This window comes from Podarcis erhardii (assembly GCF_964252035.2).
Source record: "Podarcis erhardii genome assembly, chromosome: 7".
NCBI classification, from domain to species: domain Eukaryota; kingdom Metazoa; phylum Chordata; class Lepidosauria; order Squamata; family Lacertidae; genus Podarcis; species Podarcis erhardii.
In genome coordinates, this window is record NC_138511.1 from 30,242,807 (window position 1) to 30,270,458 (window position 27,652).

The 27,652-nt window shown below is 50.1% G+C and overlaps 1 protein-coding gene across 1 annotated transcript in view; it reads right to left on the reverse strand.

The window, feature by feature from the left end:
- Positions 1–2,118: 2,118 nt before the first annotated feature.
- PHC2 (polyhomeotic homolog 2) overlaps positions 2,119–27,652 on the reverse strand; it is a 58,935-nt gene continuing 33,401 nt past the window's right edge. Inside the window, exons 7-15 of the mRNA XM_081871462.1 lie at positions 27,264–27,591; positions 25,137–25,558; positions 23,525–23,702; positions 8,162–8,370; positions 6,972–7,107; positions 6,237–6,351; positions 5,375–5,516; positions 3,826–4,117; positions 2,119–2,900 (exon numbers count right to left, since the gene is read on the reverse strand). Of these exons, the coding sequence (XP_081727588.1) occupies positions 2,746–2,900; positions 3,826–4,117; positions 5,375–5,516; positions 6,237–6,351; positions 6,972–7,107; positions 8,162–8,370; positions 23,525–23,702; positions 25,137–25,558; positions 27,264–27,591 (1,977 nt within the window). The 3' untranslated portion in view covers positions 2,119–2,745. The remainder of the gene's footprint in view (positions 2,901–3,825; positions 4,118–5,374; positions 5,517–6,236; positions 6,352–6,971; positions 7,108–8,161; positions 8,371–23,524; positions 23,703–25,136; positions 25,559–27,263; positions 27,592–27,652) is intronic.

Below are 27,652 nucleotides of genomic sequence, written 5' to 3' on the forward strand. Positions count from 1 at the left end.
ACTGTGTAAATAGGACTCTTATGCATAATGTTAACAACTTTTTTCTATATAAAAAAAAGAAGCCCAGGCCACATCTAGCTAGATCCTTAGTTATTATCATTACCTTATAACTGAAAAAGGAATTTTTAAAAAAGTTTTTTTAAAGGGTCTCTCCCTCCCACCCCTTCCCTTCAAAGAAAAGTCTTGCATTGTGGAATCCGGGACTGGTGAGAGGAGGCAACTTTTGCCTCGCCGCCAAACGCCATTTGCATTGTTTTGAAATGAAATGGGGGAAAGAAGGAAAAATAAATAAAAAATTGCTTTGTATTTCTCTGTTGTGGAAAAAAGATAATAAAAGCGTCTTTGGAACCTTGGGCTGGATTGGAAAGCGTACCAGTCTTCTGACTAAGGGTTTTTAAAATAAAAAAATGAGATGAACAGGGATACTTGGTGAGTATTTGGGACACCAGACATGTAATGTGAAGTACTTTAGTTTTGCTAAAGATTTACAGAAAGCCCACTTAATCCAGCTCCCTGTGGCCAGCTAGATGCGTTCAGGTCCTGCTTGAAGATTTCCCACAGGCAATTCTCCCCATGTGATCCCAGGAACTGCCTCCAAAGGTGGAAAAAGTAGCCATCCTGGCTGCCAGCCACTGCTGAAACAAGCGTCTTTTAAGAACTTAAGTTCCCAGCATCCTGAGGTGACAGAAATTACGCTTGAGCAACTGAGGAAAAGCCTTGTGTGTGCCAGAGGTGGTGGCAGATGGAAGGAAAGTCACTCTGGAGAAGTGAGAGGCATGGGATGCATTTTGCAAATGTCAGAATACCAAGCCGAAAACTGCTCTAGGAAGAACTCGTTTCAGCCATGCATCTCTGCCTGGAAACCAGCATTTCCTGGCTCTGCCATAAAGCTCACAGGTGACACTGAACCACTCGCCATCTCTCAGCCTCTCTTACCTCACGGGGTTTGTGAGGGCAGAAAAACATGCACGTAACCTTGAGCTTTGAGAGGAAAAACGGGATGAAAATGAAAAAGATGAAGGGAAAAAAGCTTCAGATTGCAGTTTAGGAACCACCTCTCATCCTAATTGCATTAAAAGCCAATGAGACTCCCCAACCCTGAGGGAGCAGCCACTGGAGGGCAGTTAGGCACAACATCCCCCAGTGCTCCTTAAGAGAGACTGCTGCCCCAAGGTGAGGAGGATGCTGTCTTGCCAACACAAGGCGAGTCCCACTGGATCAGGCCAGCATCCTGCTCTCAACAGTGGGCAAACCTGCAAGCAGGATCGTGAAGAAGAGCCCTCTCCCCTTCCGTGGCTTCCAGCAACAGCTATTCAGAAGCACGGCTGCCTCCGACTGCAAAATTTTCCAATCCTCTCTTGAAGCCGTCCAAGTCATCACCGCTTCCTGTGGCAGCGAGTCCCACCGTTGAACTCCGTGTTGCATGAAGAAGTCCTTTCTTTCGCCTTGTGAGTTCTCGTCTCTCTCCGTGGTTTTGACGTTATGATTCACCTGGAGAATCCAGCTGAATGTTCTCCGCCCTAGGAAGCTAAAATGTCCCGGGACCTGCCCCCAACCACCCAGCCCCATAGCAATGAAGCCTTTTAAATACATGGCGTCTTTTTTTTTTTTTAATTCCAAAAGGCGTTTATTAAAAACAGGAGGGGGGGCAACAGTAGAAAGTCCTTTTGCTTGCAGCCCAGAGGCTGTGGAGAGTGGCCAGCACGAAGAAGGGGGGCACCACACACAAACCGTCAAAAGGGGCAGGGGGGTACAGCTCAGCTGCAATCCCACTCCCCGCAGTTCCTGATCACCAGAGGAAAAAGCCTGCCCACTCTCGACAATCCTGAGGCCAGCCCCATCTTCCAGGGAGAGAGCCGGCTCCTCCTGCCCTGCCTTGATATTATGGGAGGGGGAGAATGGGGGGGGGGGTGAGGTGTTTGTGGCAGGGGCCAAAAGGGCCTTTTATTTAAATTTTTAAGGCAGCTGCAGACCTGGTCCCAAATCAGAATAGAGGCCTCCCCAGTAGTCCTGGATGTCAGCCAGCCAGTTTGCACGACTTGCGCTTGGCTACTTACTCCTCCCCTTTAAAAAAAATTGTTTTAAAAAAACCAAAGCAAAACAGTGTGAGGGGAGCAAAACACCCCTGCGAGACTGGACGGAGATCCCTTCTGCACGATCCCCCATGGGAATCAGGAGATCTATCAGGGCAACTGCTTCCCCCGCTGTGCCTTGGGAAGAGATATAGCAGAAGAGGAAAGGGTGCAGGGAGGGAGGAGGAAACAGAGGGCACTACCCGGCACCACACGCACGCACACACACGCCTACAAAAAAATTTAAGGCAATGGTCCTGTTTGGCTTTTGAGGTTTCAAGTAGTTGTGTCCGATCCTTGGGGGGGGGGGTCTCTGGGACGCAGGAGAAGCAGCTTCCAGGGCGAGGAACAGGGTCCTCGCCCCCCACCACTAAAAAAACAAGGTTGCACGACTCTCCATTGCTGCAGGGGGGAAGCTAATGCTACATATTTATGTACAGCCCCGCAACGGCTTTAGCTTACGGACATCCCACCCGAGTCGGGGTCCCTCCGCGCCCCTCCCGTCGTCGAGGGAGACTGGGGGTGTTGCCTCTGTGCTCAAGTTGCATTGTGAAGAGTGGGAGGCAGAAGAAAGCAGAGTCCATTTTGTTCCCAGCCCCTCCCAGCCTCTGAGAAAGAAAGCATCCGTTTGCCAGCAGGGCCTCCCACCCGCCCCAGCCTAAAGGCCTCTAGGCTAGGAGTCTTTCAGCATACAGATGCGGGCGTAGATTTTGAGGGCTGGGCCCAGTTTGATGTTCATGGCGCTCATGAGGTGGTCCTCCTTCAGGAGCAGTAGGGCCTGGCCGTCGATCTCTTGCGCCCGGAACTCCTCCGCAATCTCCTGGCAACCTGTGGCAGGAGGAAAGGAAAAGCCCCATCACTGCGAGAAAGTGAGAATACAGGGAAGCAGGCAGAGGGCCTTCTCAGCAGCGGCACCCTCCCTGCAGAACGCCCTCTCGTCGGACGTCAAGCAGATTAAGAATGACACAACTTTTAGGGGAGTTCTGAAATACAGCCCTCTGTCGGGAGTTTTCCATGTTTGATGTTTTATTATGTTTTTAATCATCACCAGAAAACAGTCAGAATTTCTCATAAGACCTGTTCCAACAGTGGGATAAAGGTAAAGGTAAAGGGACCCCTGACCATTAGGTCCAGTCATGACCGACTCTGGGGTTGCGGCGCTCATCTCGCTTTATTGGCCGAGGGAGCCGGTGTACAGCTTCCAGGTCATGTGGCCAGCATGACTAAGCCGCTTCTGGCGAACCAGAGCAGCGCACGGAAACACCATTTACCTTCCCGCTGGAGCGGTACCTATTTATCTACTTGCACTTTGACATGCTTTCGAACTGCAAGGTTGGCAGGAGCAGCGACCAAGCAACGGGAGCTCACCCCGTCGCGGGGAATCAAACCGCCAACCTTCTGATCGGCAAGCCCTAGGCTCTGTGGTTTAACCCACAGCGCCACCCTCAAAAGCTGGTGAGCTCTCCTTGGTTGGAGATTTCTAAGCCGAAGTTGGGTGGCCATCTGCCAATGATGCTTCAGCTGTGGTTCCCACAATGCAGGGAATTTAGGGCTAAATGACCCCTGGGATATTTCCGTAACCAAATCAAATCCATCCATAAACTTAACTCCTTAAAGTAGCAACACCGGAAAATATTGGGCTTCCCATCAGACCAGAGAATTGGGAGAGAGGGGGGCAGGCTCACTTCTGCCCAACTTGGACCGCTCCAAGGTTCCCTTCCTAAGCAGGCAGGCGGAAGGCCCTAATCCTTACCGGGCAAGGACCGAATGAACTCGTAGACGTCCTCCACGTTCCACTTGGTAGGCTCGCTGGGCAGGAAGTGGTGCCCAATGCCCACCAGGTCTCGGACGTGCACATCGGGCAGCTCCATGTCGCGCTCGCCCTGGCGCCGGCGGGAGGCGGAGGAGCTTGCCGAGAGGGGCGAGAGGGGCTCTTCGTAGCTGGAGTTGTCCGAGCAGCGGCTGGAGTCCTCCTGCACGTGAGCCAGCTGCAGAGACCCAGAGACCGAAATGGGCCCCGAGCCAGGGGGCAGCGATACCGGCGCCTGCAAACACAGAGGAGCACCCCACTTTAGGAGGCTGTGCTATCGCCCCATCCGGCCCAGTGCTGCCTCCTCTGGTCGGCAGCTGCTGTCTGGAGGGCTCAGTCACAACATCTGTATGTTTACTGCGCTAACTCCCTGGGCTCCTCAATTTCTTTGGAGCCACTGCCCCCTTTGGTTCCACAAGCTCATAGAATAGCAGTCTGCACAGCTTATGAGAGGAAGGTAACCACACAATAAAATGCAGAACAGGAACGATTCATTGTGCGTTTATTCAGAACCCAACTGGAATTATTTACTTAATTCAACAAAATTGAGAAACTTTTCGAAATTACACTACAATATACCAAAATGCGAATGCAGTACTAATATTAACGAACATCAGCAACGTTAGATGAAGAAAAAAAGGAGAGGAACTCAGCTTTAGCAATATCGTCTCCCTTTTGTAATCTTTTTTTGCAGACTGTGCGAAAAGAGCTTCTTCATTTGTCACAAGACAGCTCAGAAGAAACTGAGCTGGGTATTCCTGTTCCCACACATCAGCAAGGAAATCTTTCCCTTGGATCTCTGCATAAATTATGGGCAGATTAACATGCAGCAAATAATACCTTTCCCCTGAAGTTGACTCTTGAGATCTTTCAATGATACAAATTTAGTTAAGAAATTATCATTATAACTGCCCGAAAGCAAATGTCCACTCTGCAGCTGATAACTCTTCTTCCAAGCATGTGTATCAACCAATTTGTTATCGTGTTCCAGGGGAGACAGTGTGGTGTAGTGGTTAGGGTGCAGGACTAGGACCTGGGAAAGAACTGGGTTTAAGTCCCCTATTCGTTGGTCATGGCCAGTCACTGCTTCTTAGCCTCACCTCTTAGAAAGCCACTTGCTGTGAGGATAACATGGGGGGAAAGTGGCACATGAGACCTGGGTTCAAATCTCCACTTGGTCATGGATAAAGCTTCCTGGATGTGGCCTTGGGCACTTAGCCACTGCCTTCTCACAGCCTAACCTACTTCACAGGGTTTTGAGGAGAGGATTAAATGCTGCAGTTCCTCCATGCAGGACCCCAACTGGGCCCTTTTAGAGGTCAGAAACTGAGGACTCTGGGGAAGAAGAAGAAAGATAAAACCATGCACTATGCTCCTCTTGGGCCTGTGGTAGGTGCACTGGAGGGCACAAAGAGATACCCGATGCTCCCAAGTTTCACCTTCGGCGTGCGAAAAAGTTCCTTGCCCCTGGATAACTCCAGAAGGCTCTTACCTGCTTCTTGTTCTCTTTGCTGAGAGGGGGAAGGGATCCCTTGCAGGTACGACGCCGGCCGTGTGGAGGCGTGTTGGGCTTCTGAAGCTTGCTGCGGTCTGGGTGGAAGAGCCCCACGCGCTTTGTGCAACCCACGTTGTACCTGTGAGAGAGAGACAGAGAGAAGGTCAAAAGCCTGTGCACGGCCAACGTTCCAACCTTGTATTATTAATTATGATTGTTTTTATTTCTACCCCTCCTTCTCCCACCCCGCCAACTCGCAAATTAAAACAACACCGGGCAAAATACAAAAAGCTTAAAAACATACAAGATATTTTATTGGGTTGTTGTTTTTATTTTGATTGTATATTTTGTGGTTTTATGTTTTTATTTTGTTCTGTGAATCGCTCTGAGACCTCCGGGTATAGGGTGGTATATAAATCCAATCAATAATAATAAATAATAATAATAATAATAAATAATAATAATAATAATAATAATAATAATAATAATAATAATAATAATAATATATTTCTAGAAAGTAATCAGACCCAAACAGCACCACAACACTATAAATTGCAACCATGTTAAAATACAGACAATAAAAGCAGAGCAGCCTAGTGTGTGTGTAGAGTAATCAGCTATATAATTTTTTGCTACCCAGCAAAAAATTTGTGGAACGTGGGAATACGCCTTATAATGGAGTCAAACCCTGGGTTCATCTAGCTCAACACTGCCTACTCTGGCTGGCAGTGGCTCTCTGGGTTTTCAGGCAGGGGAGATTCCTAGAGCTGTCAGCCTGGAGATGCTATAAGGACCTTCCGCAAGCAAGGCAGCTGCTTTCAAGGAGAAGGGCAGGCAGACGTTTCTGCCAGGGAGGTACCTCTTTGCGCAGGCCATGGAGCAGAACCGCTTTGACCGCTTGAACTTGTAGGCAAAGTCAAGGCGGCCGCAGAGCTCGCATTTCAGCTTCGGGGGTGATCCGTCGTCTTTGGATTCTGGGGAAGGAGAGCAGAGTTTTTTAGGACCCCTCACCTCAAAGCAACAAAAGGCAGCAAAACCCCCCAAACCCTTGCACCCACATTTAAGAAGCCCTGCTGGATCAGGGACCTCTTAACCACAGAATGGCAGAACCGAATGGGGACCGCAGGGGTCATCTAGCCCAACCCCCAGCAATTGATTGTTGTCTTTCCAGCCAGGTACCTGCGGAACCTGCGGCCACCAGATGTGGCTCCCATCACAGGAACATCAGGAACTGCAGACCCTTTCTCCCTCCAGCTAACTATTGCCTGCATAGACCGGCAGCGTTTCTCAAGGGTTTTAGACAAGGGACTCTCCCGGTCTGGCTTCCCCCTGGGGCAACTGGTCGGCCACTGTGAGAACAGGCTCATCCAGCAGCCTCTGCTGGTGATCTTATGAGCCCAGAAACATCCACAGGTTCTCCACCTTTGCAGAAGAGGGTTGTGCCAAATATTTGTTCTGCTTTTCTGCACCTTTTGATACGACACCTCTCTGCTGGGAAGCTGCCCCATCAATCATTGAGGGAGCAAGTGAAAGGCACTCTGCACATGCTCCAGCCCCCCCCTCTCTGCTTACCTAGGCTTTCCGCTGGGCCTACCTTGTAGATAGGGGTCCTCCATTTCGGAGTCGGTGGTGGTGGTTGTGTTGTTGTCCTGGTGCTGGGGTTTCTCGGCCAGGAGGTCCTGGGCATACTTCTGCTTGAGGCTCCCCACCAGCAGCGAAGAGCGCCCCACCTGGCAAAGAACCACAGTCACGTCGAGCAGGAAGGGGACCCCCCGAGCGTCATCTAGTCCAACCCCCTGGAATCGCCACTGCCAGACGGCCATCCAGACCTCTGTTCTACAAACCTCCAGCGAAGGAGAGATGGGCGAGGGAGGTGCTTCGACAAGGGAGTCGGCGAAAGGCAGCTTGGAAGGCAGCCCCCTCCCCCTTCTCTTCTTCCAGGGAGACCCGGGTGGCCTTGGCCCCGCAGGACGAGGGGAGGGCGGACGCTCGACTGACAGCTGCAGCGGGAGAAACGCTTGGCTATATGCACCTTGGAAACAAGAGCGCCAGAAATGGGAGCGCAGGGCTGTGGGTGAGTGGCTCTGGCCTGGCTGGGCAGGGATCTCTGAACAGCGCATTCGGAGGCCACATTCCACGCAACACATTTGAAGCGCTACGTTGCCACCTTGAATTCCCCCCCCCCCAAAGATTCCTGGGATGTGCCGTTTGTTAAGAATTGTTCGGAGACACTGAATTTCCCTCCCAGAGCTACAGAGTGGTTTAAGAATCAATAGCTCTTCCCAGGGAACTCTGGGAACGGACGATAAGGGAGTCTCCCCTACAACTTGCAGCATCTGTAACTACGGCTCCTCTAATTATTTGGGGGAAGCCACAGCTGCTTAAAGTGGCATCACAGCACTTGAAACGTGCTTGGGACTTGGTAAGATTTTATACTGCGAGGAGGGAGCCTGGGCTCCCTTGAATCATCCCAACCTTGTAAACCACCCCACCACCAGCCGCTCTGTGCTCCGACCAGTTTCTCTGCCCCCCTCCAGTCCCAGCCAAGTTCACTCTCCCCCCACAGCCTTTGTGAAAACAGAAACACCAGGGTGTGGGTGAGTGAAACCCTTTGCCTTCTGCACGTGCCCAAGCACAACCCTCAAGTTTTCTTGCAATGGGATTTCCATGCCCACCCTTCCCAAAGCCCCACAACAAAGGCAGCCCACCAACACCTACCCATGCGCTGCCCTCAGGCTCCCCCACCCCCAACTCACCCCCCACCCCAGTTTATTGGCTACCTACCGGGAACGGCTCAGCCCCCTCCTGGATCACAAACCCCTCGATGACGTGGGTCAGGATCTGCGGCTTCACGATGGCTTGGGGCGGCTTGTTCTCACCGTTCTGAGGGGTGCCGGCGACGGTGGAGGCAGAGCTGCCGTTGTTCCCCGATGTCATGCCGGGGCTGCCGGGGGTGTCCGGAGGCGTGCGGCGGAGGCTGTCCCGGCCGGCCTCTGCATGGGAGAAGGAGGGAGAGGAGGGAAGCCGAGTGTGACAGGCAAGCCGAGACAAAGGCAGAGGCACCAAGGAGGCTGGACCACCGGCCCTGCCCCTCCGACGCCCTCCCCAACCGCCCGCTCTGCCCATTACCATACAGCTGACTTGCTCCTGCTACAAGCCGCACGGGATGCCTGCCCCCCCTTCCAACCTCTGCGTGGAGCACACACAGAGAGGGTTGTGGAAGGAAGGAGGAGCACACACACACACACACAGAGAGAGAGAGAGAGAGAGAGAGAGAGAGAGAGAGAAGGAGTCTGCCAGGCAGTTTGGAGCAGAAGAAATGGCACAGAGGACCCGGCGTGCCCAAGGCAGGGGGGCGCCAACTCTGACGCTCGCAGACCCCTGGCTTTAAATCCATGCCCTCTCTTTCCAACCGGCACAGAAGCCTGGGAAAGACTTGTGTGTGGCATGTGGGAGGTGAGCGGCCGAACTACATACAATCCACTCTCGGCCATGATTCCTATACTTTCCGTCCCAGGCTTCTACAAATACTTCCCAAGGGAGTTTGCCAATTTTATGCGCATGGTGCTTTTCTGTGGGGGGGGAAGCTGCACTCAAAGCGGCTCGCGGAGAAAGGAAACAAGGATGCTAAGGGCAAAAGCGATTTCATAAGAAGGTGACAAAACAGCAACACAACAGAGAATATAACAATATACCAAAAAAGAGCCCACATACATCCCCTAGCAACCATGATAGGAAGAGAAATATGCTATTGCCCCCTTTTAAATTATTCCTCTGCAATTTGCAAAATTATTTGTGGAGTGGGGGGTTTGGGGGGGGGATTCACGCTCTCCTCCAATACCCCCAAAACTGCTAACAACTGCAGGGGGTGGGGCTAAGACAAGGACCCTGCCTGGCATAGGTGCCCACTCTGCTGTCCTCATTCTGTCAACAGGTGCCAGGTGGTACAGCCCTTCCTGGACTCTGAAACCACTTTAGAGTCTAAGCCCTAGGGGTGGGGGGCCCTGAGAATTGGACATTACAAGTGCACCCCTTCAATATGCAATAATTCTGCAACTGTAGAAAGGATTCAGTGGGTGGGGGTCTAGCCCGGACTGACTACAATCAGATACTAGGAGGGAAGGACTGTCTTACAATTAATCTATCAATTGCCTTTTAAACCACCATCTCAAGGCAATTTACACAAAATATAATTTTTAAAAGTTTTAACACCCGCTTCCGCACCCCCCACCCCAAAAATACATTTAAAACAAGTTTAGAAAGCCAGCTGGTAGACACTTGTGGTGAAGACCTTTTGATCCAACTGAGATATTATGCTAGTTTTAATTTGTAGCTAAAAGGTTTCCATTTATGTATCACTCTGGTCGCCTAAATGCCCCCATCACTCCTCACCCAAGAAAGAAAGAGTTGTGAAGTTTGAAAGGTGAAAATTTGTGATTTGTTTATTTTTACTTACGAATCCTTGGACTAATTCCAGCAAATTAAGCTTTGCATTGAGAATTTTTGGGGGGAGGGATGTACAAGTCCCTTTGCAACATTGTACCAAATTAAAGATCAACACCCCACCCTCCTCCAGTAAGGGAATGGCACAAAAAACCTCAGTAGCTAAATAACCTTTCAGCAAAGAATTAGGCTGTCTGCAAATCTGAACAGATTTCCAAGAACCCCTTACGACACTCACACGGTCTTTTCAAGAAATGAAAATCAGAGACGTGATGCTATTACCGACAGCATGATCAAGTTGGAAGGGACCCCAGGAGCCATCGAGCCCAACTTCCCACAACACAGGAATCACTGTTAATGAAATGACAATGTTGCCCGGACCAGACTGATGCCTTGCACAAACTGGGTGTACACTGATGCCCCAGAATCTTCTGTAACACAGAGAAATTCTTTGGCAGCTAAGTCCATCTGAGAAGGGCTGCTTGTCAACTGAACTCCCTCCAGATGCTTTGGACCATGGGTAGGCAAAGAGAGGCCCGGGGGCCAGATCCAGCCCAATCACCTTCTAAATCCAGCCCGCAGACAGTCCAGGAATCAGCGTGTTTTTACATGAGTAGAATGTGTGCTTTTATTTAAAATGCATCTCTGGGTTATGTGTGGGGCATAGGAATTCGTTCATTTTTTATTTATTTTTCAAAATCTAGTCCAGCCCCCCACAAGGTCTGAGGGACAGTGGACCGTCCCCCCCCCCGGCTGAAAAATCTTGCTGACCCCAGCACAGCACAGCCAGCACAGGATGATGGGAGTTGTAGTCCAGAACACAGTATGGGGAGAGAGAGGAGGCTCGGGAAGGCCACATTAAAGTTTTGTAGTGGCTGAATGTGGCAGAAAGCGGCTGAATCCCAGGGACTGTGTGGACAGAGCTAGCAACCCACAAACTTCTCTAGCCAACGCACCTGCACAACACATCATTGCAGGGGCTGGACTAGAAGAGCCTTGGAGTCCCTTCCGACTCTACAATCCTATGATTCTATGATCTGCAAACTCCGGCATGATCAAATGCCGCTCTCAAACAACCAACAGGCAACTAGCAAAGTACATATGCAACCCAGGGCTACTTTACACACTGGAAGCACATGGAGCCTGGACTCCTGTTTTGAGAATCCTTATGTCAACACATCAAGTTTCTAGGCCTCATGTTGTGCTGAAGAAAAAAAATGTTTCACTGTGGTTATTCCCCTCCTGTATCACTTTGCTTCCCCACCCCAATCTTCTCCACATCTCCTTTTTCATGTCCAAATACGCTACCAGAATCCTAACCGTGACCACCCATAAGCCAAGGCTTTTTATGTGAGAAATACAGAAGGTGGAACAATGAACAAAAGCCAGCTCCACCTCTCCAGCACTTTATATATTTTTCCTTTTCAAAAGATCCTAACGGCTGCTGGAAACTGTCCCACGTAACTTGCTGCCCCTCCCAAGAAGGGCAAGAGCAGAACACACAAAACCAAGCCATAAAATGAACAAGGAACACTCAGTTTTATACTCTTTCTCGCTCTCTCTTGAAGCAGAATCCCGGCCCCCGTTTTTAATCTGCGTGTCAACTTTGATTTCGGGGGATGACCAGAGTCGCAGCTTTGCCCGGATGACATCATTTGGAGTGCCAAAGCACTCTGCACACCACAGCTGCCGACCCCACCCCACCCCCGCTAGCACCCCCACACAAGAGGGTCCATAATCCTTGGCTGCTGAGGCGCAGCCGAGAGACAAAACCATTTCTTCCCCACCTCCCACTCCAGACCCCTTTCAATGCCACCTCCTCAGAGACTCTGGGATTTGCGCGCTCTCTCTCTCTCTCTCTCTCTCTCTCTCTCTCTCGATTTCCTAGACTGCGGTCCGTTCGCCCAGCCAGCTCTGCATTAAATATTAACCACCCTGGAGGATGTGCTTCGCACGCGGCGCCAAGGATTCAAAGCAAGGCATGCTGGGAGTTGCCGCGCCGAGACCCAACAAAGGGGGAACGCAGCCGCTTCTGACGGCATACAATCCAGCCGCTGGCGGATGAGCAGGGGTGTCAAATGGTACCACAGTGGCAAAACTCAAACCGGCCTCATTTTAATTTGGGGGTTCTGCCTGAGGTCCCAAATGTTTTGTTAGCTTCTGATAAGAGATTTGGTTGGCAGGAGCCAGTATTCTGACTTGGCACAAGGCATGTTTCCTATGCTCCTGTTTAAATCAGCTATTTATTCAACACCATGAGGACTAGAACCCTGCGCATAGCTGTCAACTTTTCCCTTTTCTTGCGAGGATTCCTATTCGGAATAAGGGAATTTCCCTTAAAAAAAGGGAGATGTTGACAGCTATGACCCTGCGTTATGTTGAAAGAAAAGGACCATAACTCGTTGATAAGAGCAAAAGGTCCCATGGTCATCCCCCAATGGCAGCATCTTCCAGGTAGCACTGGGAGAGAAGCCTGCCTGAAACCCTGGAGACCTATTGCTGCCAGTCTGTGTAGACAACTCTGAGCTGAATGAATGAGAAAGACTGGAAGCTGACTTCGTATTTATTGTAACGGTATGTTCAGTGGGACAGAACATACTTCTGCATATAAAAGGGCTCTCCCTGCTTGCGATTCCAAGAAACTGGTATTCAGAGGCAGGTTGCCTCCTCCAAGAGTGGAGGCAGAGCGGCCACTAGCCGTGTTAGAAATTAGCCAGGCTCCAGGCGCGTTTTGCGACCGTGTGGAGAACTCTGGATGCCAGGCTGGTGACTGGGGAAAGCAAAATGTCACTTAGAGAAGGATCTGAAATATTCTCCTTGAAGCTCAAATTTGTTTTATCCTGGATTGTTTGATGTTTGAAGGCGTTGCAACCCGCTTTGAGATTTGTTCTTTAAAATATAAAGTGGCACAGAAATGAGTAACAACAACGACAACGCAACTCCACTGTAAAAACAAAACGGCGCCTAGACATTCCATTGTGGTGAACGCAACATAGGTTTTAAGGTACCCTATGGCGACTGGCTTATATATCTGAGTTTCTAACACTGGCCACTGGTAGACAAATCCATGGGCAATAAGTTCCACAGTTTAAACTCTGCCCTGAACCCATTGCCCCACGTTTTAGCATTATGAGAGATAGAGAACTTCTCCCTCCACACACAATCTATGAAAAGGGAGCCTTAAGAAACAAAGGGGTCCTTTCCTATGGCAGGAAACAGCTGAGGGGGAGATGCTCACATGATTGAGCAGCTATCCCAGATGACCTGGTCAAGTATTCCAGGCAGAGGGCACAACTGCCAAGTCGCAGGTCAATTCGCACTGTCAAGCGAGAGGTCAACTGATTGCTTCTCATTTGAGCAGGACAAATATTTGGGGGAATCCAAGGCCACTGCGGTGTATTTCAAGTTGGCAGCTCAGCTTCTGAACCTTCCCTTGCAGTGTCATTTGCTGGGAAAGGCAGGAGGGCGAGTGGCTTATGCCCCACCCCCGACAGCAAGCAGTACAAACTAAATTCAGGTTGGAGCCAACCCATTCATATTAATGAACACAGGTCACACCGGCTGACTTCAGCAGGCAATGGGCCTACTCTGAGTAGCACCGGCAGGGGATGCAACCCTCGGTGCTGCACTAGGAAGTGAAAATTGGGTTGCAGTTGGTTGCAGGCTTCAAAGAACTGGCCCGACCCCTTTTAGAAAAGGCTGTGACACCTGTTTTGCCTGTGGATCTTTTGCCTGCAGAAGATCCTCGAGATGTCTCCAGCTACCGTATTTTTCGCTCTATAACACGCACCCGACCATAGCACGCACATAGTTTTTAGAGGAGGAAAATCCGTAGGCATGCCCCCCCCCCGTAGGCATTCCCTCCATAACACGCACAGACATTTCCCCTTACTTTCTAGGAGGAAAAAAGTGAGTGTTATGGTGCAAAAAATACGGTATATCTGGAAGAGACCCTTGCCTGTATGCATGTAGAGCTGCTGCTAATCCATGCAGGCAACACTGATCTATACCAGGGTTTCCCAAACTTGAGTCTCCAGCTTTTTTTTTTTTTTTGGACTACAACTCCCACCATCCCTAGCTAGCAGGACCAGTCATCAGAGATGATGGGAACTGTAATCCAAAAACAGCTGGAGACCCAAGTTTGGGAAACCCTGATCTAGATGACCAAAGGTGTGACTCAGTAGAAGGTCTCTTCCCACTTAGAGACAGTCCTTTATTCAGAAAAATGAGGACTGGAACCTTGCTTTATTTTTAAGCGAAGGGCCTCTGCTCAGTGGTCAAGTAGACACGTTGCATAAAGAAGGTCCCAGGGTCATTCCTTGCAACCTCTGGTTTGGGCCGACAAATTTTCCCTGCCTGAAATCCTGGATAGCTGCTACCAGTCAGTGTAGCAAATACTGAGGTAGATGGACCACGATGGACTGAGCATCATATACTGCGGTTTCCAAGTTTAAATCAGCCATTTATTCGGAACTGTGCAAATTAGACCCTGGCCATTTTTTGGTAGGGGAAGCAGCAGCTGCTTTTCCCAAGTTCAATCCCCAAACGGCATCTTCAAGTATGACTGGGAATCTCCTGAAAACCCAAAGAGCCACTGCCAGCGCAGGCAGTGTATAAATGGGTCATAATGGTCCGACTCTCACATATGGCAGCTTCCTACGTCCCACAAGTGAACAATGCACAGCATGGAAGAGCGCCACCTGCTGTCTATTCCGGAGCTCCTGCCAATCAATCACAAAGGACATGCGACTGATCCTTACAAGGGTTAGAGGAAGGGGGTGGGGAGAGAGAAGAGCAACAGTCCACTCTCCACCCCTCCATTTCATAATGGGAACAGGCATGGGAACCACCTGACAGTGCATGGACTGCAGTGTGAAACTGGAGCACCTCTCCAGAGAGCGCCTCTTCCCCAGCTGCGCAAGCAGGATCGGGAAAACAGCACAGAGCAGGCACATGGAACGCATGAACACACAAGAGGGGCAAGGCAGGGAAGACAGCAGCTGCTGGAGGAAGAGGAGAAGCTCAGGAGAGAGCAGGCAGGCTCCAAGGCATCAGACAAGGGGCTGCGAAACCCAGGGCTCAAAGTTGGGTTTCTCCCAACCCCCTGAGCAACTGCATCAGGTCTTCTTGCCTGGCTCACCCCCACAGGATCTGCAACAAGGGGGCAGCCAGTAGGATGGCCAGACCTCAAGAAAGCTCTCTCTCTGAGCCAGCCAGTCCTCCCAGAAAGCTGCTCCTCCCTCATAGGGGAGGGAAGGCGTGGGGGGGAGGGATGCATCAGGCACAGCTTCAGTGCTGAGATGAGCTCTCTCCTTCTGCCACAGGAAAAGGGTGGCACAGAAACCCTGGCTGGAATTCTCCCCGCACGGAAGGGAGCTGCCAGCACCATCCAGGCCACCAGAAGGAGAATTCCGAGTGGCTATTTTAAAACCTCCTCAACTCAGCCCAGGGTTTGGAAACTCAGGCCGTCCTACTCATGTGCCAAATAATCTCCTTGCCCCTCCCCTTTCGCCATGCAAAAACAGAAAACAGAAAACAGCTTATTTTCACATGTTCCTTCTGCGATCTGACAGTTCTCTTCCTCTTTCCACTTATGCGCACCAGGAACACAAACAATTACAGGTATAATGCAGAAAACTGCACGTAATTTGAGATTTCGGCAAGGACTAGAACCTCCGTTCGCTTTCTAGGTGATCCGGCATTCCTTTATTGCAGCCTGTTGGATGATGAGGGCTAGAACCCTCTGGACTCGTTTCATATAATTTAGTATTCTTTTATTACAGCAGAACCATTGTTTTCAAAACAACCTTCGTCACATGCCTGGCCAATCTGGAATCACACTTGGTAATTAAATAACACTAATATTCCTTACTTCTTATTTTAACCCATGTGCAACTGTACTCATTCTGTGTGCCTCTTTCACAGCTTTTTTATTATTCTTCTTCTTCCAATTTTCACCTGTTGTTATCAGTGTTCTGCTTTATATACACATTATAAAATGAAACTTAAAAATATTTACCCCAAAACAAAATCACTAATATCCTATCACAATGCTTGTAAACCCAAAGATTAAAGCAAAACCCCTATCTTTGTGCTGAAACACATTCATTACCCTGCACCCCCCATAAAAGGGCTATATTCAAATATCCTTTGTACAGGAGATAAAACAGAGGCAGGGGAATAACAGAGACCAGGGGAGAACCACAGCTCAGTGGTTAAGGAGGCATTTGATTTTCATGCAGAGTCCTGGATTCAATCCCTAGCTTCTCCAGGTAGGGCTGGAACAGGAAAGAGCACTGCTGCCAGTCACTGTGTACTGTAGACATTCATGAGCTGGATGGACCAATGGTATGACCTGCTACAAGGAAGCTCTTTTTGTTCCTATTTCAATCAGAACCATGAGGACTAGAATCTTGGCTTGATTTTAAGGGAAGGTCTGTAGCTCAGTGGCAGGCACCTGCTTTGCACACCGAAGGTCTTAGGTTCAATTCCTGATGTCTCCATGTAGGACTCTTGCCAGCAAAACCCTGCCAGTCAGCGCAGGTAATACTGAGCTGGGTGAACCAGTGGCCTGACTCATAATAAAAGGCAGCTTCCCAAGTTTGGGTGATGGCAGGGACAGAATGTTTTAAAACCCTTTGTCTGTTCTCAGCCGAGGTTGGCAACTTAGGGTCCCCTTTCAGCCAGGGGATGTCTGGTTGCCAACCTGCTGCATAAGAAATGAGTCATGCGCCAGCCACTCCAGGGAAGTGTCCTTGGAGATGGTACCCAGCTGAAGTGCTGTTTTCACAAGCTCCTTAGGCAGCTGCTTTGTTTAGAAAGCACAGCTCATTTGCAGTGGGAGTACGGCAGCGTAGCCAACCCTTTCTGAACATTTCTGTGCTCCATTTCTAGGTCCCAGCCAGCCATTCCTCCCCGCAGAATCCGAGAATCCCACTCCTGCCTTTCTTTTCCAACATTCTGCAGCTACTGAGCATGCTCAGTCACAACTGGGCTTTTGCAAAGGAGTAAGCAAGTTCCGTTTATTTTTGTACTTTAGGGTGATGGAGGGCATGCCATAACCCCACCCCTGGTTTCTCTGTGGCCCCATTTTACACATAGCCCACCTATATGGCTCAAGGAGGTGAGCCAAGCTACGCCTATTAAAACATTTAAAAACAGAAACAAAACAGAGGTGCAAACATCATTAGGCGACCTTGATAGCCAGGTTTCTTGTGCCTAACCTGTGGCCTACCACCGCGTATTGGCTGACTCCCATCAGGCTTGCCCAGCATGGCAAAAAAGTCAAGGCTCATCATTATTACCATTAATTTATAAATCGCCTTCCAAACCTCCATCTCAAGGAAGTTTATGCATAAAATAACCAAAGAGAGTTAAGAATATAAAAAAATTACATTTAAAATGAAATTAAAACCCCACAGGCTATAGAGTCAGGTGTGGGCAAGCTGTCTGGAGGCTTAACAAAAACAACCTCTGGAGGACTGCATTCACTTGTGGGCTAGAGGGACCTGTGATTGGACCAACTTTATTAACGGCCTTCTTATTTTTTCAATATGCATTTAGACCTACAAGTCCCCTAAAGCAACAGTAGCAAGGCCAGCAATCCACTCCAGTTTGAATGAGGTCAACTATTGCAAAAGTTTCCGCAAAACACTGGTGCAAATGATAACTGGACTTAGGAAACTGAGCCAGGCCACTGGTCCATCTAGCTCAGTATTGCAGGCACTGACTAACAGCAGCTCTCTGGAATTTCGGGCATTAAATCTTTCCCAGTCCTAACTGAAGATATTGCCATTGGGGATTGAACCTGGGACCTTCTGCATGGAGAGCAGGTGCTCTAACCATTGAGCAACTGTGCTCTTCCCAATCAGCTTGCTGCCTTGTCAGCAAAAGCGCCTTTTGTTTTCAAAGATTTGCCACTGCTCTGCCTTACTTCTGCTTTTTAAAAGACAAACAAACAGCTAAACGACTGTTGACAGAAGTCAATGGGAGGAGCTAGTCAGCCAAATTACATAAATCTACGTAATCAAACTTTTCTGGAAAGTGCAATAATTCATTTCATTTTTTTTATTTTAAAAAAAGTTGCTTGGTTTCACAACAGCGGCTAACCAATTTTATGGCTGCAGTGAAGGAAAGCATAGTTCGACTGAAATATTTATAAAGCAATATTCTTTTTTGCGATCCAACCGTGCTTCAGAGAACGCAACTGTCGTTTGGTAGCATTTAACAAGTCAACTGACCGAAACCTTTTTCTCTTTGCAAACCGCTTTGAGCTTTTTTAAAAACAAACAAACAAACAAACAAACAAACAAACTATCAATGAACCACCAAAGGCCCACTTGTACTCTAAAGCAGCTAACATCGCATTAAACATTCAGCGGAGCAAGGGAGGGAAACCTGTGGCCCTGCAGATGTTGCCTCCAGGCTCCTGACCAGCATGCTCAATAGTTAGGGATGGTGGGGGTTGGGTGTGTGTCCAGCACAGGTAAATGCATGTAGCTTAGTGGTAGAACATTGCCTTGTATGCAAAAGGTCCCAATTTAATGGCACCTCCAGGTAGAACTGGGAGAGACTCCTGCCTGAAACCATGGAGAGCCACTGCTGTCAGTCAGTGCAGACAATATTGAGCTAGATGGACCAAGGCAGTTTTCCACAAGTCTCCCAGACCTGCAATGGAGAATTAAATTTAGGGGATTAAACTCTCTCACACTCATTGTAAGACACAGGAGAGACCCCGAGTGCCCTCCACAAGGCATTCCAAGTCTGGAATCCTGGGAGCAAACCCCACTAAACTCGACATGACTTGCTTCCAAGAAAACAGGATTGTACTGTTAATGTCTTGTGGATTGGCGGAGGTAGCGCTAGACTCCACAACTCTGGAGAGCTGAGCTGAGAGCCCACCTCCTGCACATGTTACCTGGGCAGCTTGCGCCCAGCTTTGGCTCTGCTGCTGCCCTCAGTCTGCAGTCTCACCAAAATCAGGACCCATCCCCAACTGGCTGAAATCAGCTCCAACCCTCAACCACAAAACAGGAGCTGGTGCATGCTTCTTCTAACTTGACAGGCCATTTAAAAACAGACATGCAACACACTTACAGGTTGATGGTGAAGCAATATAGATTGAATTCATTTTCCATCATTTGAGAGCTGAATTTCAGAAGGGGAGAAAAGATTTGGCCAGACTTACTGGTACTTTCCCAACATGATGGCATCAGGCTATATTTTCTACCATGCCTTCCTGCCTCCGGATTATTCCAGTGCCCAACCTCAACCCCAGGGGGACTCCTACTACTGGGGGGGGGGAGCTGTTATCCCAGAACAGCCCCTCCTAAAGGGGAAAGTAAGGTAGGAAAGAGCCCCACTGGATCCAAGGCTCATAGAGGCCTGAGTTCACCTTTCCAACAACACTGGATGATCCTGGAAGTCATCCAAGGCAACAAGAGAAGAAGGTCACACACTCCACGGGCTGTCAAATAGACTGCCCCTAGATATGGAGGTTCTACTGAGCTGTAACAGTTAATTGCACGATTCTAGACAGCTTTACTAGGAGGCCCATGAGTAGCGTGAGGCAGAGGTCAGAGAGTCAGACTAGGACCTGGACCAGGGTTCAAATCCCCACTCAGCCATGAAGCTGACTGGATAGCCTTGGGCCAGTCACTGCCGCTCAGCCTAACCTGCCTCATAGGGTTGTTGTGAGGTTAAAATGAAGAGGGAGTGCCCTGCACGCCACCTTGAACTCTTTGGAGAAGGTCAGGTATAAATGCTATCAACTGAACAATGGAGCTGACCCCCAAGCCTTACACTCCAGAAAAACAACTCTTAAGATAAATAAAAAATACCCCCATAATATTTAGAAGGGAGTTGAGGGAACTCCCTCTTTCTTTGCCTCTAAACCCTGCACAGCCAAGCAATTCCAAACAACACCCTACTTACCCGTCACTTTGACAACAGCCCCTCTCCACCACAAACCCGGGCACAAAGGTCTATTATCTATTTTTGACACACACAAACACCCATCCAAAAAAGGAAACCTCCAATCGCTCCCGCTGAGCGTTTTCCCTTTGGGGACCAGTCCCACTTTCTTGGACTTGGCAACCGTGGATGGGAGAAATATCGTTAATAACAAACAAACAGAGAAGTCTCCACCCCCACCCCCACCCGCCCGCCGCTAACCTGAGTCTCAAGCGCAACAGCAGCAACTCCAAGTCCCATCGGAGGGCGAAGGAACAAAGGCCCCGCGTCCCCGCCGGAGCCCTTACCGTGGCGAGGGCAGCCGGGCACGGCGGCAGGCCGAGGCAGCCTCCGGGCTCCCGCCACGCAGCATCGGGAGTGGGGTGGGGGGGAAGAGGCCTGAACAAAACGGGCAGAGTCGCGCTCCGCCTCGGCCGCGCTGAGCACCTGTTCGCCCCGGGAGAGGGAGGCGCGCGCGGCGGTGCCAAAAGGGTCCCCTGCTCCGTGCGCCCTGGGCGCGTGCCAAAACGCGCGCCGCTGCGCCCGCCGGGCCTTCCTTCCAGGCTCGCTGGCTCGGGCCGCGCTCTCGCCGCGCCCGGGCTGGCCGGGGAAGGGGAAGCGCAAACAATGCCGCCCGCCGAGGGGGGAGAGGCGGGAGCGGGGGCAGCAGAGGCAGCAGCTGCCGGCCAGCCTCCGCCTCCTTCTGCTCCGCCGCCTCCTGTTTCCCAGGATTGGCTGCGCCAAGAGCCTCCGCCTCCCCGAGCGCGCCTCGGCAGCAGGGAAGGGCCGAGGCCGCAGCCTCCGGAGTGGGGGGCGGGGGAAGGAGGGCTGAGCGGCAGCCGCGGGAGGAGCAACCCAGTCTCCAGTTCCCAACAACGGATGGCAAGATGCCCCAGAGAGCGGGGACGGGGAGCTCTCCAGATTTCAAAAATTTATTCATTACATATATAGCTCATTTTTCCTCCAAGGTGGTGTACCAACTTGCCCTCTTTTGGGGGCGGAAAGATTTCATTTCTCTTCATAATGTATTTGAATACCACTTTGGGTTGTTGTTTTTAAAAAAGCAATCTAGCAGTGTATACATTTTATGGGATCACAGGCATTGATAAAGGAAAAATGTCGTTTTTGAAATTTTCATTTTATAATGTGTATAAAATGGAACCGTTATAACAATAAATGAAAATTAAAAAGATGAACAACAAAACTATAAAATGGGCACAGAGGAGGAGTACAGCCACACATGGGTTAAAATAACAAAGTCTAAGCAAAGAATATTAGATATCTGATTATCAGCTCCCTCCCCCTTTTCTCCTCACAACAACCCTGTAAGGTAGGCAAGACTGATCTACTGGTTGGTGCAAGGTGACTCCGTGAGCCTTGTGGCTGAGTGGGGATCCACTCTCCCTGGTCTTAGAATCCACCACACTAACCACTACACTTGCTCTCTAGATATTGGGGGAGGGGGAGTCCTGGCAGACATGAAAATTCAGCTCCTCATTCAACTAACAGGATGTCACTGACATCTGGGGAATCCGTGCTGGCTTTTTGTTGTTGTTGTTTATGCAAAAATCACTCTCAGTCACTCACTGCTTCTTTTTTTTTTTTTTTTTTTTTTACCAGTGCTGGCTGAAAAAATAATGGAAAGTGTCTCTCTCTCTGTCTCTCTCTGTCTCTGTCTCTGTCTCTGTCTCTGTCTCTGTCTCTGTCTCTGTCTCTCTCTCTCTCTCTCTCTCTCTCGTTTCCACTTTCCATTATTTTTTCAGCACTGGACACACAAAAAAGGAAGCAGTGAGAGGGACTGAGAGTGAGAGTGATTTTGGAGCAGCTGGGGGGGGGGAGAAAGCAGGTGTGTGCTTGTGTGGCCCACCCCCAACCCCACAAAGGATCTGCAGAGGAGAGGGGAGCAGCAGGAGCTGGCCATTGTTCCCTGGGGGGGGGCAGAATATCCAAGCACCCCCTCCTCTCCCTTGGCCCAAATGCAGATGTGGGGCTCCCCTTCCCCAAAGGAGAAAAGGTTTGCTCCATTTAACTTGATTGAAGGGAATGTGCAGCCAGGTCAAAGATCCAGCTGCAGAGCCTTTTGTCTCTGCAGCAGGCAGGCGGCAAGGGCCTCCCCTCCAGCTTCCCAAGAGTGCAAACAAAAAAAGGAGGGGGCGATCGAACCCTCCCCTCCCCATGGAACTGGGACAAAAAGCAGGCGGGATCAAGTACTACTATGCAAAGATGATGGAGGGAGGCGGGGAGAGAACAAACATTTTCCCTTCTCCAAAACAAGCCCATGCCGAGGGGGACATAAAAGCAGCCCTACCAGGGTTGGAAGACAATAGCCTTAGAATCTCAGAGTAGGAAGGAATCCCAAGGGTCATCTAGTGCAAACCCCTGCAATGCAGGAATCACAGCTAAAGAATCCCTGGCAGGTGGCCCTTCAGATATTTAAATATGGCTCCATCATGTCACATTTCAAAGTTGTCTTCTCCAGGCTAAACACACTCAACTTCTCATGAGACTTGGGTCTCCAGGTCCCCTCGGGAAGCCTAAACCAGTTCTCCTGGTAGAACCAGGTGGGGCAAGCTAAGGAAATTTCAGTTTTTACAGCTTATTTTTCATGAATGTGCATGTTCGAGTGGGGTGGGGGAAATGGAAAATGTGTCTCTCAGAACACTAAAAAAACAGCCCCTGGATCATCAGCGCAGCTCCCCTTTCCTCAACAACAACCGTCTTCCAAGAATGCACAAAATGCCACCCGCACATTTCCATAGCCAGGGGACTAGAAACTTGATCTTTCAAGAGGGAAGCTGAATTTCAAGATTGTCTGAGAAAAGAGTTCCAACCATCTCTATGTAAATCAACCTGTTGCCTTCCTGGTATTTTGGACTACAGCTGCCATCATCCACAGAGAAGAAGGCATAGATGTTTCTGAACTAGGTGGTATCTCCCTAAGGATTCCATACAGTCCAGGGTCAACATCCATTCCGTGCACTTCCAGAATTTTTTTTTTGGGGGGGGGTTTAATCTCAAAGAATACTCTGATTATCTTTTACGTTCATCAAGAGGCAAGTTTCTAGTCCCTGAGATCAGCAACAATAAAACTCTGAGAGGGAAAAAATTTAGTAGTTGGGGGCAGGTAGGGTTTCCAACACCTTCTGGCACAGGGAGAAGATCCGAGGGTTTGGGGTGCTCCCCAGCAGTGTGCCCCTTTCCCAATCAACCAAATCATAAGAACGACGTTAAGCCAAACCACACACAGAATATATATCAATTAATTCAGCTTGTAGAATTCACCTGTCTTTTAAAAAAAGATCCGACAAAGAGGGCTTTGTCTCATCCAGGATACCACTTTCTACAGCAGCCAACAAATAGCATGCTCCCCCACTGCTTGATTCTCTGCAACTGGTACTCAGAGATAGACTGCTCCTGAACACAGAGGCTCCCTTGGAGCCATCATTGTAAACTGCCCACGATTTGGAGCAGCCCTCATAACCCCACAACAACAGGTAGGAACGTACAGCACCACTCTGCCCCTGACTGCCTATTCAGAAGCACTCCTTAGGATTCAGAAGCATTGCTGCAGGCAGAGGCAAGTAGAGTTTGACAACCTGCTCCTTCCTCCAGCTGGAGATTGTAATAAGAAAAACACACCTCTCCGGTTCCTTTTAAAGCAACCCTGCAGCAGAGGAAGGGCCGCAAAGATTTTCTCACACACACACACACACACAGGCAGCACATTTTCCTCCCCCCAAAAAGACCCCTTACCGTGAGGCGGAGTGGTCCCAGTGCCCTCAGAGGCCTGCTGCTCAGGAGGGGCTGCCAGGGGTGGCGTCGTCAAGGCGCTCTGGGGTGGGAGTAGGGGCTGGGTGACTCGTGACTCTGCCGGGGGCTTCTCTGCAGGAAACGGGTCTTTCCTGGAATTCTCCTGGTTGCTGAGTGGCGGCTGCAGAGGAAGGACGAGAGAAGCGAGGGAGGAAAACATCAAGAGCAGGGGGAAATAAGAGGCCCCTGCTTGCCCTGCTGCAGAGGTCTATTTGCTGGAGTTGACGGGAACTGAACCCGGGACCTGCCACGGGCAGAGCATAACCTCAACCCCCTGAAACTGCAGGCTTAGATGCACTGTTGTTTTGCAGGCATTTTGCCCGTCAGAGTGTTTAGTACTTTGCAGAGAAGTGTCACTCCCTAACCATAGCGGGAGACAAGCAGACAGGAGATCTGGAGTGGGGAGCAACTCAGGGGGCACCCCCCCACCCCAGCTTGCCAGGGGCCTGGCTACTGGGACAGTATTCACACCAGGCTGCCAAAGGCAGAACATCAAGTGTGGAGAGGAGCCCCTGTGGAAGCAGCAACCCCCTCAGAGTTAACGGGTCAAGCAGCTCTCCCCAAATGGCTGGTTTCCTTGAGCAAGTGGGTGGCCTCACCCAGAGCAGGATCAAAGACCCATACGTCATCAAAGCAAGGACATCAGAACAGAGGTGCACTTCGTTTGTACTAAAAACTGGGCTTTTAGTGCCACATCTCAAGCCCTCTGGAATCCATGCCCAGCTGAACTTAGACAGGCGTCTCAGCATCATAGCCTTCCCCGAGGCATGACCCAGTCATTAATGAAATAAGAATTGTAACTCTGTAGGAATGTTTTAATTGTTTTTACAACTTACTTCCCCCCCCCCCTTTTTTGGTACTGTATTGTATTCCTATACTACACACTGCTTTCATGGAACATGGCCAAAAAGGGCCTAAGTCCTGCATCCTGTTTTCACAGTAGCCAAACAGATGCCTAAAGGGGGAAGCCCACAGGCTTCCAGTTGTTGTTCCCCATCATCTGGTATTCAGAGGTAGGCTGCCCACAGATGCGAAGGCTCCACTATCACAACAAACATCCATGAGAAGAGCTCTGTTAGATCAGGGGAAGAACAGACTGAGGCTTTCTGGGGTCAAGGAGGAAACCCAAAGCTAAAAAAGGAGTCAGGGTTTGCCCAACACACCCAAGACATTCCCCTTGCTCTGGGATGTTTTTGTGAGATTTGCAATGGGCTGAGGCGAGGGTGGGGCACTTCCAGCCCAGAGGCTTGCACAGGCCTGACAAGAGTTCTGAATTTGGTCCATGGGGCTGTTGCCCAAACCACGGCCACCCATCCCGCATGCAAAGCAGCTTGCCATCGCTCTGAAGCCTGTTTGCAAGCAGCTTATATCAAAACCACTTGCAAGTGGGTTCCCAAAAGACAAGCCCCTTTTGAGTCATCACCTAGTGACAGGTAGGTGATGGACAGGTGCCTGCCTTGGGAGGAAAGACTGGGGGGAGGGGGAAAGGATCCAGTTCCACCTCTCTGTCCCAGTCCTCACCCCAAAATGAATGCCCCCCAGAGGCCCAACTCACCGTCCCAACAGCTGGCTGCAGTTGCAGGATGACGGCCGAGGCGTGCTGGAACTTGCGCTGGCCGGCGTGGTTGGGGCAGCCGGCGGGTCTGGCTGGGGAGCCACCTTCCAGCCTCTGGGCCCCCAGCGCTGGGGGCCCAGGGGGATGCGGGGTGTGCTGCTGCGAGGGCTGGCTGGCAGCAGGCTTGTGCTGGCTGGGGGCCTGGCAAGCTGGCAGGCTGGTAGCAGGCGCCTGGTTCTGCGAGGGCCCTTGGGCTTGCAGGCTGGGGGGCGCCCCAAGGCTGGGGGTCGGCGGAGGGGGGACCTGCAGCTGCGGAGGCCTGGGCTGGAGAGGTTGATGTGGGTGCTGCTGCTGGATCACAAATTGGTGCTGGATTGGCTTCTGCTGTTGCAACAGCTGGTGGGTCTGCAGTTGGGAATACGCTGGAGGGGAGAAAGGAGCCAGTTAACTAATGCCACTCCTGATGCCCTTTAAATCATCATCATCATCAAAATAAGCCAAAGATAAATAACACAAAGAAATACTGTATCAGCAGGTTGAAAGCAGCATAAGGTTGGACACTGTAACGGAACTTCTCATTCCAATAAAATGCCATTTTCCCCATAAACCTGGTCCATATGTTGTTGTTTTTTTAATAGGTTAGTCAGAGTTACTGTGGACCCAGTTTTCTCAAGCCATCAGTTTTATTTTTACTGGAGGAAATCAAACAAATTGGTAATAAAAAATGAGTATCAACCTGTTTGATTTGCTTCTGTGAGATAAAAATGAATTAATAAAAATAACAGAATAAAAAAACCACAGTGTAATATATCCACTTAATATAAAGTTAGAAAAGTACTTAAGACTGTTTGGAAACCTTGATTTCTCATTGTCCTGTGGTTAGATGAGTCCTGTGTTTCTGCATTTGTGGTATACAAGATAAAATCCCACCAAACATCATAGACGTTTTCAAGGTCCCTCCTGTCTCTAGCAGCATGTGAGTTTAGCAAATGTTAAACTCCACAAATTTTTATGCTAAAGGGAAAGCCGCGAGCCCTGTAAGGTTTTCCATGTGGAGGCAACTGCGGTTCATGCCAGTGTCCATGCGTAGAACTCCCGAGAGCTGAAAATTTCTGCAGATTTACATCTTCATAGACCCCTCTCTAGCTAGCATCCAGATGAGCAAGGAGCATGATCAGAGTTCAAGGACGCAGCCCAGCCAGGAGAAAACACTCCAGGAGGAAGCAAAGCAAAATCGGTGAGCTATAAAGTGAGTCAGGAGCTACCATAAACAGCGAAAGTGGAGAGAAACTCTTAGCCCCAGAGTTGCCGAGAGCTGCTAGGAGACCCCTACAGAAGTGACAATTCCCAGAGTGGTTTAACAATCAACCCCTTTTAGAGTCAGAGTTGGAAGGGATCACAAGGGTCACCTGGTCCAAGCCCCTGCAATGCAGGAATCCTTAGTGCAACATGGGGCTCAAACGTGTGACCCTGACATTATGAGTCTCATGCTCTACCAACTGAGCCATCTCACATGGAATTCTGGAAAATATAGTAATATAATCACCAGCCAGTTACTAATAAGCACAAGAAGTAGTCACCAAGTTCCTTGGAACAGCCTTTACCAATCCACATCCCATCCAGACATTCTGGGCAACGACTCCCATCCGTTGCCACCCAAAACATCTGGAAGGTATCTGGCCTGGCAAAGGCTGCCTTAAAGAGTCGGCTTAAGAAATATTATAGTATGATGAATTCACGAGCAGGATTCGAACTATGAGCCACAGTAGGAATTAAGAGATTATTTTATGGTGGTTATGACATAACCATGAGAGAATGTAGGATGCAGAAAGGGGGGGGATTAAAAACAATGGAAAACGTGAGGGGGATTCGGGGGGAAAACAAAGAAAAATTTACCATGTTTTGGTATTTATGAAATTGTCGATTTTTAATTTTTTTTTAAAGAGTCAACTCTAGATGATTTCTCACTCACCCCTCATTTGGGTGTGGTTCTCAAAAAGAAACCCCCAGCCCCAGAAGCAGGGCAAGGGGGCAGCCGACAACCCCCTTCTGCTACTCCACATCCCCAACTTTGCTCTGCCCCCCACCCTGTGGCCCAGTCCAGTGGAGACAGGGCCAGTGCCTCACCTGGGGCAATGAGCGGGTGAGTCGTGGAGGAGGTCACCGTCCGGTTTGTGGAGCCGCCCCGCCCGTCCAGATTCCCAGCTCCCCCGCTGCTGCTGCCACCTCCGCCACCCCCCTCTCCTTTCCGAAGATGCTCCGGGGCGTGTTCGGAGACGCCTGCCTTGCCGCCGGGAGCCTGCCCAGCCGTCTTGCCCTGAGAAGCTGGAGAGGAGGTGGAGTGGCTGCTGTTGCTCGGGGTGGGCTTCATGGCCAATGTGGGGAGCTGCTGGCTCAGGGAGGGAGCCAGCCCCTGAGTGGCTGCCTGCTGGGTGCGGAGAGATGAGTTTTGTACCTGCAACAAGATGGGAGACGAAAAGAGCTCATCTGCAGAAGCATGGTACACCCACAGAGCC